This window comes from Setaria viridis, chromosome 9, assembly GCF_005286985.2.
Source record: "Setaria viridis chromosome 9, Setaria_viridis_v4.0, whole genome shotgun sequence".
NCBI classification, from domain to species: Eukaryota; Viridiplantae; Streptophyta; class Magnoliopsida; order Poales; family Poaceae; genus Setaria; species Setaria viridis.
Window position 1 is genome coordinate 17,123,627 of NC_048271.2, and position 15,760 is coordinate 17,139,386.

The window sequence follows — 15,760 nt, forward strand, 5'->3', positions numbered from 1 at the left end:
GAAGGTACTTGAAATTCGAACAGAAAGCAATGTGGCGTTAAAAACCATTATAGGGTTATTACCAAATTACAGCAATACTTTTACAAGAGATGTACAGAACCTTTTCATGACCTCAAATTGTCATGCAGGTGGACAATTACCACTCGTTGGGTAACTGGTTACAGTGACCCCATCTGTGTAGTATCACCTAAATATTATACACCCTAGCCTAAAATTGCCAAGGCTCATACTTGAGCTTTTGCTATTGCCGTTCAATTTTCGATGGACCACAAAAGGAAAAGTACAGGGGTATGAGAACATATCAATTTTCCTAAAACGAGAAGAATGGGCACCATCTATGTATCGTGCTTGAGTATCAAAAGGCCCTATTCAAGCTAAGTTTCTTGTGGTTGAACAAAACGGTGGTTGCACTGTATTTTTTTTTTTATGTGCTGACTTTCTCCTGGTCCTCAGAAAACTGCAAGTGTTGTATCCTGTATGGTTACAAATCATGGAAGAGACGCCTAATTTGTTCAACAGTGGCAGGCATCAGCGTGACAGGACACCTTTTATGCTGTAGCACAAGACAATGCCATATAAGCTGATGATGGACAGACAATGTGGCTGAAATATATTATATCTGTATCTGATATGGTAGAACCCACCTGAGACACGGACTTGAATATGCAACTGTAGCAAAAAACAAAACCAGAAACAGAGAGAACAGAGGGGTTGGCGCGCTTCTGGCAGCACAGGGGGCACAGTGTCTTGTCAGATGGCAAGGGAATCCCATCTTTGGCAACCTAATAAAAATGTTGCAGACCCATATGAGTTTGTAATCATGAACTAAGATTTCGTTATTTAACAGTTCAACACAAAATATATGGACTATAGAGAAAACAACACATTTCAGAATACTTGCAAAATCACGGGTTGACTATGTCACAAGAGAATGGTTTCAGCTCTTTGCAAGCAAGCGTAGAATAAATAGATATACCTTTGGAGTTGGTGGCGGAGGGGGCGGTGGATATACAGTCGGAGCTGACATTCTTTCTTCAGCAGATTGGTACCACCACTCCATCATCTAAGGTAAGATTACCAAAAGGAGAACATTAAGTACAGTTCTGTAATTGAAATCATGCTTTTTCATATGGAGGTCTAACACAGGGATAGAACTAATCAACTAATAGTCCATCTAGATGTGTAAAAAAGTTTGCAAACATCATCAAGTAAGGACTTTGATTTCTTAGTCATTTCAATATTCAACAGGTTTAAGGATGCCTTCTAGGAATTATTTCTCACATTAGTTTCAAATCAAAGTATTTATAAAATAAATACAAAACATTCTAAATCAGCAGTCTGCCTGTAAGAAAATATTCGAAGTCGTGAGAGAACATTAAAGATAGGTTCTCTGTGACAGGAACTTGCAGAACAGACCTTGAAAAAGAAGACTGCAGCAATTAAACCTGTTTGTGCATAATCTAGAGTTGTGTACATACAACTAAGGAACACCCGTTGCACAGCCTGCAGAGGTCATACAAAAAAGTTCTTGTCACGAGTTAGGACTCAAAAATTCATACGTGAAACCAATACGGCTAATGAGTACCATTCGTCCTCTTGTACCTTGAGCCATGGTGGACCACGAAGTCTCTCAAGTTCACGATTTCTAATCCTTGATATCCTAGAAGATGAATCCATCTTATTCAGATGATGAAAGACAATATATTAGGCACATTATCATATCAATAAATGGAAGTGGAAATGTATTTGCCCACTGATTAGTGCTTCCAATGATTAAAAAAGGTTTTTGGTAGGAAAAAAAGGTGATTAAAAAAGGGTGCCACGTGATATGAAAAAACATGTTGGTAAATATGCAATGATGAGATTCTAAATATGCCTCTGCATAATTTGATAATAAATACACCAATAAAAAGAAAGTGTGAAGCACAATACCAGCTCTTGTCCAGTAGCACGACAAACGTGAAGCCCTAGCACATGCAGTGCTGGACTATAAAAAGCAGTGGCATCCAACAGATACAGCAGCTGGTATGCAAACGAGAAACCTGCAAAACAAGGATGCCATTGCCATATGTGAAACTCTACTGCCCACCTGATGAAACAAACAAGCAGGCATTGCATAATTCTTTTGATTACATGAAACACAAATGAAATTGGGTTATACTGGACAAATAGACCAAAAAACACTAGCAATGCAAAACTAAAATGACAAGATCACAAGAGTCAAGAAAAGGATTACTCTTGGCAAAAAAAAGTCAAGAAAGGATGATACAAAGGAAGAACTGATTGTGATTCTTTTTACTGGTGCTTCATAACAATAATATGGAATAATCAGCTCCTTGAAGTGAATAAAGACAGAACAACACAGAAATTACTTATAACTTATACTGGATAAAGATCCATGGGAGTAGCTGGTAAACAAACCTTCATTAGTTGCATGAATCCATGGATAGCAAACACCTATGAGTGAGGCAAAGTTCTTCTTAAAACGTGTCAAGTTTGACACTTCATCGGTTGTAGGGTCATTCTGTGCTTGAGAAGTCTGCTCCTGATCTAATACAAAGCCAGCTTCATCAAACCTCACATCATCCTGACCCCAAAGAGTTGCCTGCAACCTGGCTTCCCTTTCTTTATTGTATATAGACTGCAACTTTGACTTAAAGTATGGCAAAACAACCTACAATACATCAGCAAAAGTTCAGAATAAAGAGGAGAAATATTCCATTATTATATAAAGGAAAATTTTGGTACACATTGATTTATATCAAAAGTTCAATATACATAGTATCTAATTATCTTAGACACAATTCAAGTTTTAGACGGTTACATTTTGGGAATGGCACAATACATGGAGTCATGGACTACTGAAATCAGAAATTAACATTTCCAAACAAAAAAAGATAAAACAGGAAGGCATTTTTTAAAAAAAATTATTCATAAGGTAATTTCTACTGAGCAGTGTTAAATGGGCACAGGTGTGGATGTGAGTGTCTGATCTGGCAGATTTTTTTGGGACACGCCAAAAGCCATGTGGAATCCGACATGAGTGAAGGGTGTCTGACTCAGAAAAAATAAGAAAAAGGGTGTCTGGATAATACTGCTACTTAATTGCATCCCCAATATGTCTTGAAGCATGACATGAACCAATTATCAAAAATAAAACGTATGAAGAAATAAGAATATTATATATCCTTATAGCAGCTGGGTAACACATGAAACAATTGTGCCACATATATCACAATAAACTAACAAGAAGATTGAAAACTGAAAGTTAGTAATACAGTAACCGCATTAGGGCCATAACTAGGGCAAAAGGCATTTCTGATATACATACCGTATAACTAGTTGGTTGTTATAGTAGAAGAAATAAGCTCAATCTTAATAAGAAACTCATGGTGCAAACCAGAATAGAAATATCTCATGAGTCCAGAAATTCAAGTCATGGTACTGACTCTAGTTCATGTGGTTTTGGATGTACCAATTTTGGCAATTCTTTTTATTGAGGTAGCTAAGTAGAAAAGGTAAATTATGTTTCCCCTGGGAACGAAAAACAAAGCAGACAGAAAACTGCAGTGCGCAAGTAAAATTACGGCCATCCTACCAAAAAAACGACCGAGAGAATTTTCTGACGCTTCATTAGTGCAGAATCATAGACTTTGTCACTGGATTCTGTACCAGGACTCTTCTTCACTGAAACCTTAACAGGTCTCCTCCTGAGACCATATAATGACTCTGAAAAGGAACCATCTGAAAGGAAACAATTCAGAACAGTTAAAATAAATGCAATTAAAATTTGGGATATCAGAGCTCAAGCTTGCTTAGTTAAGCTTGTCCATTTGACTAGTTTGGTATATTTCACATACATAAGTAGATTAGAGTAAGTTAACAGAGTACTCGGCAGTTAGGCTTAGTGTTTGGTTTGGCAATAAGTTGGCCCAAGCATGGTCACTTTCTATTCTATTAAACAAATAAACCTGTACGGCTGGATGGTACCATTCCAATAACCTATGGTGGTATGTAAAATATGAGATAGATATGGTGATAGTGATGCAAGTATAAACATAAAGAATGATGGTTCGCTCTATTGAGATATCAGTATATTGGTGCATGAAATTTCTTTTCCCAATAAGCTGCATCCAAGGGGGTTTGCTACAGAAAACAAGAGGCTCAGAATCAACATTGCAATGCTTCATTCACTTAGTTTCCTGCATTCCAATTTCATTCCTTACAAGCATCCTAAACAAATTAATTCTTTTATGCAGAAAGAGTCTTATGGTACAGCAACGACGAACCTGTTGTCCGTAGACTGTGAGACTCAAGGACGCCCATTAACAAAGCAAAGAATTCGTCTTCATAATCTAAAACTTTGTGAAGCAATGGCCTTCTTAGTGCAAAAACCTGCAAGTACACAAGTTAATCATAATCCACATAAGTGGTGAAACAAACTTTCACGAAATGCATAGATGTCAGATCTGGAGGAGAGAACGTCAATAAGAAATGGAGTTATCTCCATAAAAGTTTTTGGAGGGTACTCTTATGCTTCCCTTACTAAGGTACTTAGGCAGCTTTGCGCGATCAGACATAATGAGCTAACCCGACATTTTGTAGAATACTCACTTCATATAAATTGAAGTATCTGACTAGTTTTGTAAAGAAAAAAAATGTTGAAATATAACTTAAAATAAGCACAATTTTTACCACTTTATTAAAATACAACGAACTATCAGTTGAGCGTAATGGGTAACAGGAAGGAAAAGTAATAGCATGTGCAGCAAGGAAATATAAGTAAATTGCCTTTCCCCAAAAATAATAAATTGACTTAAGAGCAACTCCAGCAATCTCCTAACACCACTACCAATACCAAAAAAGGGTCATTATTAGGGTTTGGACTGCTCTGACAGACTCCCAATATGGCTCCCAAAAACCAGCCCCCCAATTCCAAAATAAAGGGAGAACATCCCCCCTCACAATGCCTCCTCCCAATCCTTTCCTGCTGTAGGGGGTCCAATTATTGGGGTGAGATTATTTGGGGACTGCTGCAGCACCTCTCCCAATAATCCTGAAAACAGTAGGGCATTGTGGCCCTCCTAATACCACCTTATTGGGAGACGGCTGGAGATGCTCTAAGATGTATATATTAATGAAGCAATCAAAACATTCTTATAACAAGATACATGTTTACATGCATTAGCTTGCTATGTACTAATGCGCACAGGCAGATGTCCATATCCTATGTCCCATTGCAGATATATTTCTTATGTCACATGGTACACAGGTTTTCTTGCTAAATATGTTGACCCTAGATGTGATGGTTAGTCTCCAAAAATTACAACACGCAAGAAGCCAGCTACACTATCCATAGTTCTCCACGGCACATAGAAATGCAGAGCATCATCATGCTATCAGCCAGCTCAATGCCGCAGTCCCATACCACTCACACAAACGAACTTACTCTGGGCCTGATGGCCAGCCAAAATGGGCTAACCTATATAATCTGATCTCAAGCTCAGCTTTGCACTTGCAATTACATCTAACGAACTAAATCTTACCGAATTCTCTTAAAGCTAGATGGCAGGGCAACAAAAACAGTGAGTGAAACCACACACAGAAAAAGCGAAAAACTCCATGATCATCCCCCCAAAGCTAGGATCACTTCAATGCGTCACTCCACACCGCGCAATTCTAGCATTGATGGCGTCGGGGACACGCACGACCAAACAGCATGCCACGAGACCCCCGGAAGCAGGCACGGGATCTCAGGGATTCGATCCAATCGGAGACGGGCTGGTAAGGGGATGAGCCGGGAGGCGGTCGGTTTACCCCGAGCGAGTAGGTGAGCGCGGCGCGGAGGCTGGCGGGAAGCTGCTGCGCGGCCGACATCTCGAAGAAGGTGGGCCGCGCGCCCTGCCCTCCCACCTGGAACAGCATCGCGCCCCCCGCCGCCCGCGCTGCCTCCGGCGTTACGGGAGGGAGCTAGGGTTGGGCCCCGGAGCCCGGAGCCTAGAGCTCGGCTGGCGGAGGAGCTCCGCCGGCGGTGGTGGGCGCCGCCGCCGCCCGGTGTGTTATCTGTTGGGAAGAGACAGTTGGGTGTTGGCTCGCGCGTCCACGGCGGTGAGGGGAACTCAACTGGGCGAGGAAAGGAGAGGAAAGCGGGGCGCAAAAGGGAAGGAGTGACGTAGATGGGTGGGGAGAAGAGTGCGAGACGAGACGACCAGCAGCGAGCGATTCGAGGAGAGGAGAAGAAGAATCACGAGACGAGACGACGGATCGGTCTGCCAGCATGTGGCCCGGCCCGGAAAGTATGGGCTGTACGGGCTGGCAATCTCTCTTGTCACGTACCACGGCCCGTTGCGCGGCGGCAACTGGACACCGATGCTACAGGGAAGTGGTGCTAAAGAAACGACGATGCTAACGAGAAAGGAAAAAAATAAAATGCATGGATAGCCATCGTAATTGTTAGCGTGTTTCTGTTTAGCCATCGTATTTAAGAAAGTGTAAACCGCGATCATTAGACTCACTCGAGTGCGGCGATACGGTCATTGGCTGATTAGTTATACGTATTTGGATGACGTGGCGTATGTTTGACTGATGACTCATGGTCCACCGTGTACAAATCACAGATGCCTTTTCATCTATATTTATTCATTTATCCCTTTTTCTCTCCTGGATTTTTTTTCCATCTACAATCGTCCATAACTAGCCCCCGTTCATTAGCCCCATTATTTGTTACGCAGATAAGATCGGAGCAGTTCGTGACTTACGTTGGTGGCGGCGGTTAGTGAGCAACGACTCCCGTCCATCAGAAGCTCGACCACGCTGCTTCTGTTGCTGGGCATGGATCCCGTCCGCCGGTCAGAGAAGGCTCCGCCTCCTAATTACAGTATGTGCACTTGAATGCATTTTGTTTAGCGACAGAAGATTGCGTGTTTTTTCGAACGAATTTTTTTTTTGAACGAAGAAGATTGCGTGTTTTGGTTATGTGTACAGCTAACCTATCTACTTTGAACGCAATTTGGATTTTTCCTATTGCCTCATTTGCAAAGTAAGTCTCTTTTAAATTGGATGTGTTACTTGATGTCCTAGGTGATCGTAATGACTCATTCAGTGTACAAATATTTTATGGAGGGAGCAATTCATAATTATTTGTGTGCTTTTTTGCAAAAAAAATAAAAACTTTATCGGGTTATGATGGACGCCGCATCATTCAAATACGTATGGCTAGAGAGCTAATGATCATATCGATCAAGTCAAGCAACTTCAATGACCATTATTTACACTTTAATAAGTATAATAGTCAAACTGAAACACACTAACAATTACAATGACCATTCGTATATTTTACTCAAGAAAAATATTTTTAAAAAAAGAGAAAAGGAAAAATGTATAATCCCCAAAAATAGAATAATTCTGTTCCTGCCACAGTTGACCAAAGCTCTGCGGTCCGGAGTCGAAAAAGAAAATCTCTATGATTCAATGGTACTTTTATATTTATTTGAGCTGCAGTTTTGAGTTTTTTGAAAAGATGTCGCTACCTTTTTTTTCCCGAAAAACTAACACTAGCTTTCTAAATAGAAGATGTGTTTAGCTTTCTTAGTTAAAAAACTCATAAAACTGAGTTCTCCAACTTTCCAAAGAAACTCGGATTTTCTGGACTTACAGCTTTTCGGAAGGTGCACGAGAAATTCACTATTTGTTTGAGCTTCTAACTCTTCATGCTGAGAGAAGCTGCCACGAAGTTTAAACAAGTTGTACAGGGAATAGGCGACTCCTGTACAAGCAAAACTCGAGGTAAGATCAGTGGCAGAGACCCTCCTCTGCGATCGCCGGCCGAAATCACTCGCACAGTAGAAGTAGAACACAGGATATATAAGAGGTTGTCCCTAGCTTAAAAACGGTGGCCGGAGCCAATGCCATCGTCGAAGTTCTGGGAGTAGCTCTGCTGGTCGTAGCCGAAGCTCGCCGCGGCCCGGCCCGGCCTCCCGGCGCTGCTCCTCAGCCTGCACCGCAGCAGCCTCCTTAACAGCTGCCTCACCGGTGCCGCCGGCCGGCGGCGGCTCTGTGCATGCGCAGGGACAGCAGTGTCACCATCCTTTCTCCGTCTCCGGTCGATCACACCGTTGCACCACTCGACGAAATTCGCAGTGTTTTGCACCTGTCTCTGCAGCTTCTGAAAACCATGTCCTAACGAAAACCTCCAAACGCTGCTGCTTTATAAGCTCGGATGGCCCGACCCACTGGCGCGCACTCACTGACGAACGCCAACGTTGATGAATGATGAGGCCATCCAGCATCCACTACACGACGGATCGTCGATCGATCCGTCCGGATGAAATGCATGGTCCAGGCAAATAAAAAGCCCATTTCAGTCGTATCTTTCCCGGCGTCACCGTCCTACAGTTGGAAAGAAAGAGAGTTACAGACCGGTCCACCCAACGAGAGAAGCAAAGCCTGTGCAGTGGCAGTGTCAATTCGGGACGGCCGGATGGCAATGGCATCCATCTCGTGCGAACTGTAAAGGGAGGCTGCCAGCAGGCGACAGGGGTCGGCGGCGGCCTAGTGTCCTCCGTCCGTCCTGCCCTGCCCTGCCGACTGCGGGTGATCGTCTGCTCAAACATTTGACGTGCACCAGCTAGCCAGTACTGCTAAAAGCAAAATCTCTAGAGCCGGCCAGTTGCTTGGATGTGTTGTGATGGATTCGATCATCAGCGTGATTGGATGCATGCTGAGCCTTTGCCGTTATTATTACATTATTACATTGTTCCAAATCACAACACAATTATCACATCCGCAGGCGTCCTGTGTGGCAGACCAAGCAAGAGGCCGCCCATAATACCACCAGCACGGATCAGATTCAGATCGAGCTTGACGGCAGTTGACGAGCCTGCTGGCTTTGTAGAAAACATGCTGCAGCTTCACGACTGGAGCACCTGTGTTTAATTTTTGTTTCTGTCAACGATGTATTAAACAAAATGTTTAGATAACCGGCGGCATACGAAGATCACAGTGCTCGGACTAATCATCACACGCAAGCAACGGGTATCAGAAAGAAATTTCTAAAACATGCATCTTTCTATGTCACATGCCCAATGTTTCCAAGAAACAAATAAGGGATTGTAATATTGTATCATTTTAATCTAACAAGTTGTAGAACATGCACATGAATACATCAAAGTTGTCATATACGATCCGAACCGTGGTTGGTTTTATGCAAACTAGCCCCTACATTTGTCTGGTTTTATGCAAATAAGTCCCCTATGTTCAATCCCACTTTTTACACGTACATATGTTCTCTCTGGCTTCATTTGAGCTCTTCTGCCCTTTCGTTTTTCCCCCCCTGGCGACGGCCATTACAACACCTTATTACTGGCCACCACTCATGGATTTGGACGGACCTGCTGCAATGACAGCGTCACCGATGTACACTTACCGGCACCGGATTTTGGTGCACAGCTGCCTACTCCCTGTGACCGCGGGTCCGCGACCCCGCCTCCATGGACGACGCAACCTCGCCCCAGTCTTGCTTTGTCAGCAGTTCGTTGTAGATTTTCATTTCAACCGGACTACCAATATTTTTGATGAAATATTCATGTTTAAGTCTAGATTACCCGATTCTTGTTTGGTTCATTTTGTTCATGGCTTGCAAATTTATTCGCAGATGAAGTGGATTATCCCACGTTTATCGGAGCACATTCGTTCATAGTTGAAGTGAATTTCGTATGCTAAATTATTCAGGTTGTATACATACTGATTATTTCAGTGAAATTTGTTGGTCGTGTACGACTGATATAAACTTCATTGTCTTCAAGCGGCCAATCAGGTCACCTACTAAACCCTGATGTGCACGTCCTCCACATGATTGTTAGACTAAAACAAATAAATTGCACCCACCAATATCAAGAAACAAAAACTGCACGCATAAAGACTTAGATAAGAAGGGAGACAAAGATAGGGGTTATATGCATAAAACTATTCACGTCACCTGTCATAGTGGCAAAATACATCTATGTGACGTATATGTGACCGTACATGCAAACATGATATATTTGACAAGTTAGTGCATCTATTTGCATGTTTTACAACTTGTAAGACTAAAGTGATACAACAAGTTGTTGTTGATGGGTGGCGCAATGGAACGACGATCAACTAATCATCAGTCCAGATACCTTTCTCGACCTTTTGGCTAAGATCAAGTGTAGTATCAGTCCAGATACCTTTCTCGGCCTTTTGGCTAAGATCAAGTGTAGTATCTGTTCTTATCAGTTTAATATCTGATATGTGAGGCCTCATCCTCACAACGGTATTAAATTTATTTTTTTAAGGGGGGAGTGCCTGGCATGGTAGCTTGCTACTTGGGCTCTCAAGCGTCGCCCTTGCACTGTTGCTTGGACTTGGCGCACCCCAAAAAAAATAAAAATAAAAAAAAACCAAAAAAAAACTAATCATCAGTCCAGCACTAGCAAGCAAACAATTTTGGAGCCGAGTCGGGCCTATTTAGTTACTGGTCTTGGGCCTATTCTTCCTCCACGCATGTGTTTTTTTTTTTGAAAACCCTCCACGCATGTGTTGCATGGGGGCCTGTCATCCATCAGGCCCAGCCGCGACTGACCATCCCGACTAAATTCCAGCGCGAGGGGAGAAAAAAAGAGGAGAGGACGCAGCAGCGCCGCCGCCGTCGCACCACTCCGCAACAGCTCCTCAACCCTAAACCCTAGCGGCTCCGGCCATGGCCGCCGCGTCACAGGCCGTATCAGCACCTCCGTCCGCCGCCGCCCCCGCCCCCGCCCCGAACCCCGGCAAGCGCAAGACGCGGGCCAAGGGCAAGGGCAACAAGAACAAGGCGAAGAAGAAGCTCGCGCGCTCCGGCCAGGATGACTCCATCCACCGCCGCCGCAACAAGCCCAGCGCCAAGTTCCTCAAGCTGCTCCGGAAGCGGGCCCGCGACTACAACTCCGACGACGACGAGGAAGACGACGACCGGCAGCAGGAGCACCAGCCGAACCCACGCCGCCGCCGCCGTGACGAGGAGGAGGAGGAGGAGGAGGATGAGGCCCTCTCCCACTCCGACCAGGAGGAGGAGGACGAGGAAGAAGAGGGTGTCTCCACCTCTGCCATCACCAGGTTCGAGCAAGGCTGCAGGGCGTTCCGCGTAGCCTTCCTCAAGATCATGGCCAAAAAGCTCCCTGACGATCCCCTGGTAATTCTCACCATTCGTTCCTTCCTTCAACATAGATTGTTGCATTTCCCCCTTTCGTGATTGATGCATATGAGTGAGCACAAAAATGAAAGAGAAGAAAAGAAGAAAAATGTTAAGAATCTCTGCTGATGCCTTTCCCTCTCTGCGTAGGGTCCAATTCTGTCAGCGCACAAGAAGTTGGTCGCTGCCAAGTTGGCCGAAGAGTTAGAGGAGCACAAGCCCAAGGGGGAGGCTAGAAAGGAGAAGCGAATGGTATGGCTCTCACCTCCCTTGCTCATTAGGTGTGCACTCTCATTGAAATGTATTTACTTAAGCCATTAATTTGCTCTGGTTTGGTGGGAAAAAAGGCAGCAGAGAAGGGCCATGTCATACCTGAAGATCACTTGGACAGCAAAGAGAAGGAACTCATCAAGGTTGCTACGAAGGGGGGTAATGCACTGTTTCTAATACCATGTCGTTTTGAGTTTTGACTATCTCTGGCTAGAATTTTACCATAATCACTGTGTTTCTGACAATTGTATCTTTTTCCTTGAATTATCCGGCTGCTGTTGACTCAGTTGTCAGGCTGTTCAATGCGGTAAGCACACTGATCTTATCTCAATCTCAAAGTACATGTAGCGTGGCAAGTTACTTTTCTAAGTTGAAACGAAATGGGCTGCCATTTACTTCATCTCAAGTCTATTCTTTGCTTCCTTAATTGTTTTGGGACAATTACATGAAAGTAGGTAGTAATATTCTAGGTCTTAGGAGAGTGAATCTTCTATTTCTTTCTGAGCCATTTACATCCACCTCAAGTCTATTCTTGCTTCCTTAACTGATTTGGGTGTTCATCAATTATATAATAGTGGGTAATATGCTAAATCTTAGGACAGAGAACCCTCTATTTCTTTGTGAAGCACAACGTTTTATGTCCACTCCATGTTTGTTCAACAGATACAATTGCTTGGTCTAATGTCCAAAAGTGGCTTCACTTATTACGTACTAAATGATAGTGGAAAACAATTTATATGCATGTGAATAATTTTTGCACTTGATGGGCTGATAGTTATTGGGATTGCCTTTTCTTTCCAGGTGAGCAAGGCACAGAAGCCTCGGAAAGATTTGAACCCATCAAGAACTAAAGATGCCAAAGGTATATTTTCACTTTTTCATGCTAGTATGATGTAGCCATTCTTCCCCTGTTATTTGTGAATTACTTTGTTCATTGTTGTATTCTATATGTCTGCTAAAACTACAATTTTTCTTGGCCATCTAGAGAATGTTGGCTAGTGTGTTTCTTAGCTTCTTATAGGCTTTTAGTTATTTTTGTTTATTATTATGGATATCCTAATTAATTTTGTTACACTTTTAATTAATTAAGAATAATGTCTAACATGCAAAGTTCCTCCCCAAACACTTACTAGAGGGTGACTTTGTTTACACGAACATCATGTATGACTAGTAGAATAATGGTGCCTGGACTGCTTCTGCAATTTTTTGTTCTATACATTCTGGTTAGACATCATACCAAACTGATCAGCAGGAGCATGACAAGCCATATTAGTTAATGGTACGATCTTAGGTTAGTCAAACGTGAAAACAATCAACTGTTGTTTTGCTCTATGTACCCAACTAACAAAGCTCAACTTGGCAAATGGGTCATATCTTTTGTGGTTTTGAATTATTAAAGAGTGAGCTGGTCTACACTCGGGTAAGCCCTTATCTAATTAGGTATCATGTGGAGCTCCAAATCTTTAGCAGTCCAGGGCTTTGTTAGCTAAACATATAAAACTCAAAACAATTGATGGTCTGCTGAATATGACCTCTTGATTTATGATTCTATGAATGTAAGCAGATGCACACTTGTTTGATATTTTGCTCAAGAACATACAGAGGTACAAACAATGGCAGCATCTGCTGCCTTTCATTGCAGTGCAAGACGATGCTATATTAAACTAATGATGTGTGTGTGTTATGTTTATTTTTATGCATTTCATTTTGAGACACATCAGGCACTCTACAATGATTTCCAAATATTCTGAAAGATTTCCTGATAATCCTGGCAGTTTTAGCAAAAGAAAGGAAAAACACCTTCCTCGCGGAATTGGAGATGCCATCACATCAAGATAAAAAGAGCCAGGCACCTTCAAATTTCTCTAAGGTACCAGCTGCTAAATATTTCTTGGTTGACTCCTTATGCTCATAACATGCCACTGGTGTCTCAGTGCCATCCTTAAGTGAGCGGCATAACTGTAGAACCTGCATTTATTCCTTGGAAGTTGGTATTTTGCAATATTCTCTTTTACTTTAAAGAGTCACCTTCCTAGCTAAAAAAAATCACCTTCCTAGCTTAAAAATTTATATGTTTCTGGTGATAGTATGAACTCTCATATCTACAAAGTCAATTTAGTGCAACTCCTCAGGGTCATATCTGCTGCGCTTTGTTTTTGCTTGGAAAACAGTATTGCATGCTAAATTTGATACATTATTTTCTAAAATTAACCAAGAGAATGTCTTCAGAGATCAAAATTCACATGGCATTTATTACAGAGAACACACCACACCTTTCTGCAGTCAGTTATATATATATGGGTTGATTCTTGGGAAAATATTTCATACTGTAACTTGACATGAAGTTTCAACCAATGTCTATAGCGCACTACCTATTATTCAAATTGGTATTGTGAAGCACAAACACATTGTACACTCCCTGTTCTGTTGAAGTTTGCGTTGAGATGAGGGGTTTTGCCATGTGGCATATGGAGATGAGGAGATTTTTAGTAGCAAAATTTGTATCAAGTACCAAACACAACCTCTCCTGAAAGTATATAAGCCATGTAACCCATAGTTATTAAGTGGGTTTTTTGAAGCTAACTAACTTGCTAGTCCACTGTTTGGGCAAGTTCATTTGGATAAGGGTAACCACACTTAATCAATTTTCCAAAAGGTGGCTACTTAGGTGCTGGGTTTTTTAGATGACTGCACTTACCAAAGCTTAGATGGTCATGCGCATGGTTAAACCTCATATTTCACTAACTTTCACTGAGCAGATTAATTATGGTTTAAGAAACTGTAGTACGGTTTGTTTGGTAATGGTTTGCTATTCAAAATCATAACCTAAAGATATGTTATTGGCATGCCTCATGGCAAGAGTGACACGGCCAGGCAGGAACTGGAAAAGTTGCGCCCTAGGGTTTTCTTGATCTTCTTAACAATAAATATAGATGTCAGGTGAAAATTTTGCTTTCACAGATTTAAGAGTCACATGATGTGTAGTTACTCTTAGCCTAATACTAGCTGTCTGCTCAACGTCAGAATAAAATCTTAATGCAATGTTTGTTTTTAAGTGAATCTTAATTCCTGGACCTCTATGTGGCTTGGAACTTCTCATAATTGATCTGCCTTTTCTAGCATACTGGCAAAGATGAAGATGAGCCAGCATGGGCACCCTTGCGTGACACATACATGCTTGGTTCTAAATTAAAGGACTGGGATAAAATGAAGGTACCGTCTTGTGATTTATGTATATACACATTTTTTCCAATTTGGCATCAGTGCAACACTGATAATTTAAATATGTTAACTGACTTTGCCCTGTAGATCTAATTGACTTCTTTTGTTTCATGAGAGTAGGATTCTGCTGCAGCGAGTGGGCAAGCAGAGGTTCCTTTAGGTGACTCTTCAGACGAGGAATAGGAATACAATCTGTTTAGTCGAAGCCAAACTAGAGATTGATTATGTTGATGTATTCCGTGCTCATTGCTTGTAAAGCGAGTTGAGATGGGTTCTGGATGTTCAAATTATCAAATTCGGACGCCCTCTCCTTTTTATGCCTTTTCTTTTCATTGCATTGCATTAGCTCTAAATATATAGTATACCTTGACTATATGAGTACTCCATAGATGCATTTGTTTGGACGTTTGGGATGGGTGGTCGCATTCAGCGGTCTATTTGATATGCCTGCCTGCTGCTGTTGAGCTGCCTGTGGAAAAGCAGGCATTTGGCTTAAAATTCAGTGAAATTTGGGACAGCCTGATAACAATGTCTAGCTTGCAAAAAGGTTACGCGATTGCTAACTAAATCGCAGAATCATTACAGTGCATAAATCACAAACTAGATTATGCAACGAGAGCTTCGATCAGCTTTCAGTGGCCCATGCAAATAAATCAAATTAGAACCGTGCCGCTCCAATTGCCAACGGCCAGCAGATTCACAGTAGCTAACTAGCTAGTAGAACAAATTAAAGAAGAAGCGAGTCGATCATTTTACAGTAACCGGATGAGCCAGCTAGCTATCTATTCCCTTTTCCAAATTGCAGTTCGTTTTGGGCTTTTTGAGGTTCATACATATTATTATACATTTACTATATCTAGATGTATAATAATATCCATGAATTTAGAAAAGTCAAAATAACCTACAATTTGAAAGCGGTGGGGGTAGTTAATTACTAGATAGTGTTTGGTTCAAGGAGTGGTAACGCAAACATAAATGTAATCAAATCACGGGGGAATTAGCACTAGAATATGCGATTACGTTTTCTGTTTGGTTCAATTAAGGTAACGGTATCGCAAAGTATTATGAGGGAAGCGA

At 42.0% G+C, this 15,760-nt stretch overlaps 2 protein-coding genes and 1 non-coding gene across 3 annotated transcripts; 2 read left to right on the forward strand and 1 right to left on the reverse strand.

The window, feature by feature from the left end:
- Nucleotides 1-32: 32 nt before the first annotated feature.
- LOC117836360 (peroxisome biogenesis protein 12) lies at nucleotides 33-6,195 on the reverse strand. The gene is made up of 10 exons (XM_034715765.2): nucleotides 5,818-6,195; nucleotides 4,290-4,395; nucleotides 3,599-3,744; nucleotides 2,422-2,674; nucleotides 1,933-2,042; nucleotides 1,603-1,677; nucleotides 1,417-1,503; nucleotides 977-1,063; nucleotides 645-782; nucleotides 33-553 (listed from the first exon to the last, which is right to left on the reverse strand). Exons 1-10 carry the CDS (start codon nucleotides 5,923-5,925, stop codon nucleotides 482-484), a joined length of 1,182 nt encoding a protein of 393 aa, XP_034571656.1. The 5' UTR covers nucleotides 5,926-6,195; the 3' UTR covers nucleotides 33-481.
- A 4,009-nt stretch (nucleotides 6,196-10,204) lies between these two features.
- On the forward strand, nucleotides 10,205-10,399 carry LOC117841179 (U2 spliceosomal RNA). The gene has a single exon (XR_004637206.1). It is a non-coding gene; the product is annotated as a U2 spliceosomal RNA (small nuclear RNA).
- A 230-nt stretch (nucleotides 10,400-10,629) lies between these two features.
- LOC117838973 (uncharacterized) lies at nucleotides 10,630-15,056 on the forward strand. The gene is made up of 8 exons (XM_034719191.2): nucleotides 10,630-11,191; nucleotides 11,342-11,443; nucleotides 11,539-11,620; nucleotides 11,749-11,768; nucleotides 12,263-12,323; nucleotides 13,237-13,331; nucleotides 14,582-14,674; nucleotides 14,804-15,056. The coding sequence occupies exons 1-8, from the start codon at nucleotides 10,721-10,723 to the stop codon at nucleotides 14,864-14,866; spliced, it is 987 nt and encodes a 328-aa protein (XP_034575082.1). The 5' UTR covers nucleotides 10,630-10,720; the 3' UTR covers nucleotides 14,867-15,056.
- Nucleotides 15,057-15,760: the final 704 nt, after the last annotated feature.

What these genes read in the sequence shown, in the direction of transcription:
- LOC117836360 (XM_034715765.2), bottom strand. Translation starts at nt 5,925, where the DNA reads ATGCTGTTCCAGGTGGGAGGGCAGGGCGCGCGGCCCACCTTCTTCGAG. An exon ending in TCACAGTCTACGGACAACAG is followed by an intron (nt 3,745 to 4,289) that starts GTTCGTCGTTGC and finishes GTTTCCTTTCAG; the next exon opens with ATGGTTCCTTTTCAGAGTCA. An exon ending in CTCCGCCACCAACTCCAAAG is followed by an intron (nt 783 to 976) that starts GTATATCTATTT and finishes CATTTTTATTAG; the next exon opens with GTTGCCAAAGATGGGATTCC.
- LOC117838973 (XM_034719191.2), top strand. Translation starts at nt 10,721, where the DNA reads ATGGCCGCCGCGTCACAGGCCGTATCAGCACCTCCGTCCGCCGCCGCC. An exon ending in CAAGGTTGCTACGAAGGGGG is followed by an intron (nt 11,621 to 11,748) that starts GTAATGCACTGT and finishes CTGTTGACTCAG; the next exon opens with TTGTCAGGCTGTTCAATGCG. An exon ending in AGGACTGGGATAAAATGAAG is followed by an intron (nt 14,675 to 14,803) that starts GTACCGTCTTGT and finishes TCATGAGAGTAG; the next exon opens with GATTCTGCTGCAGCGAGTGG.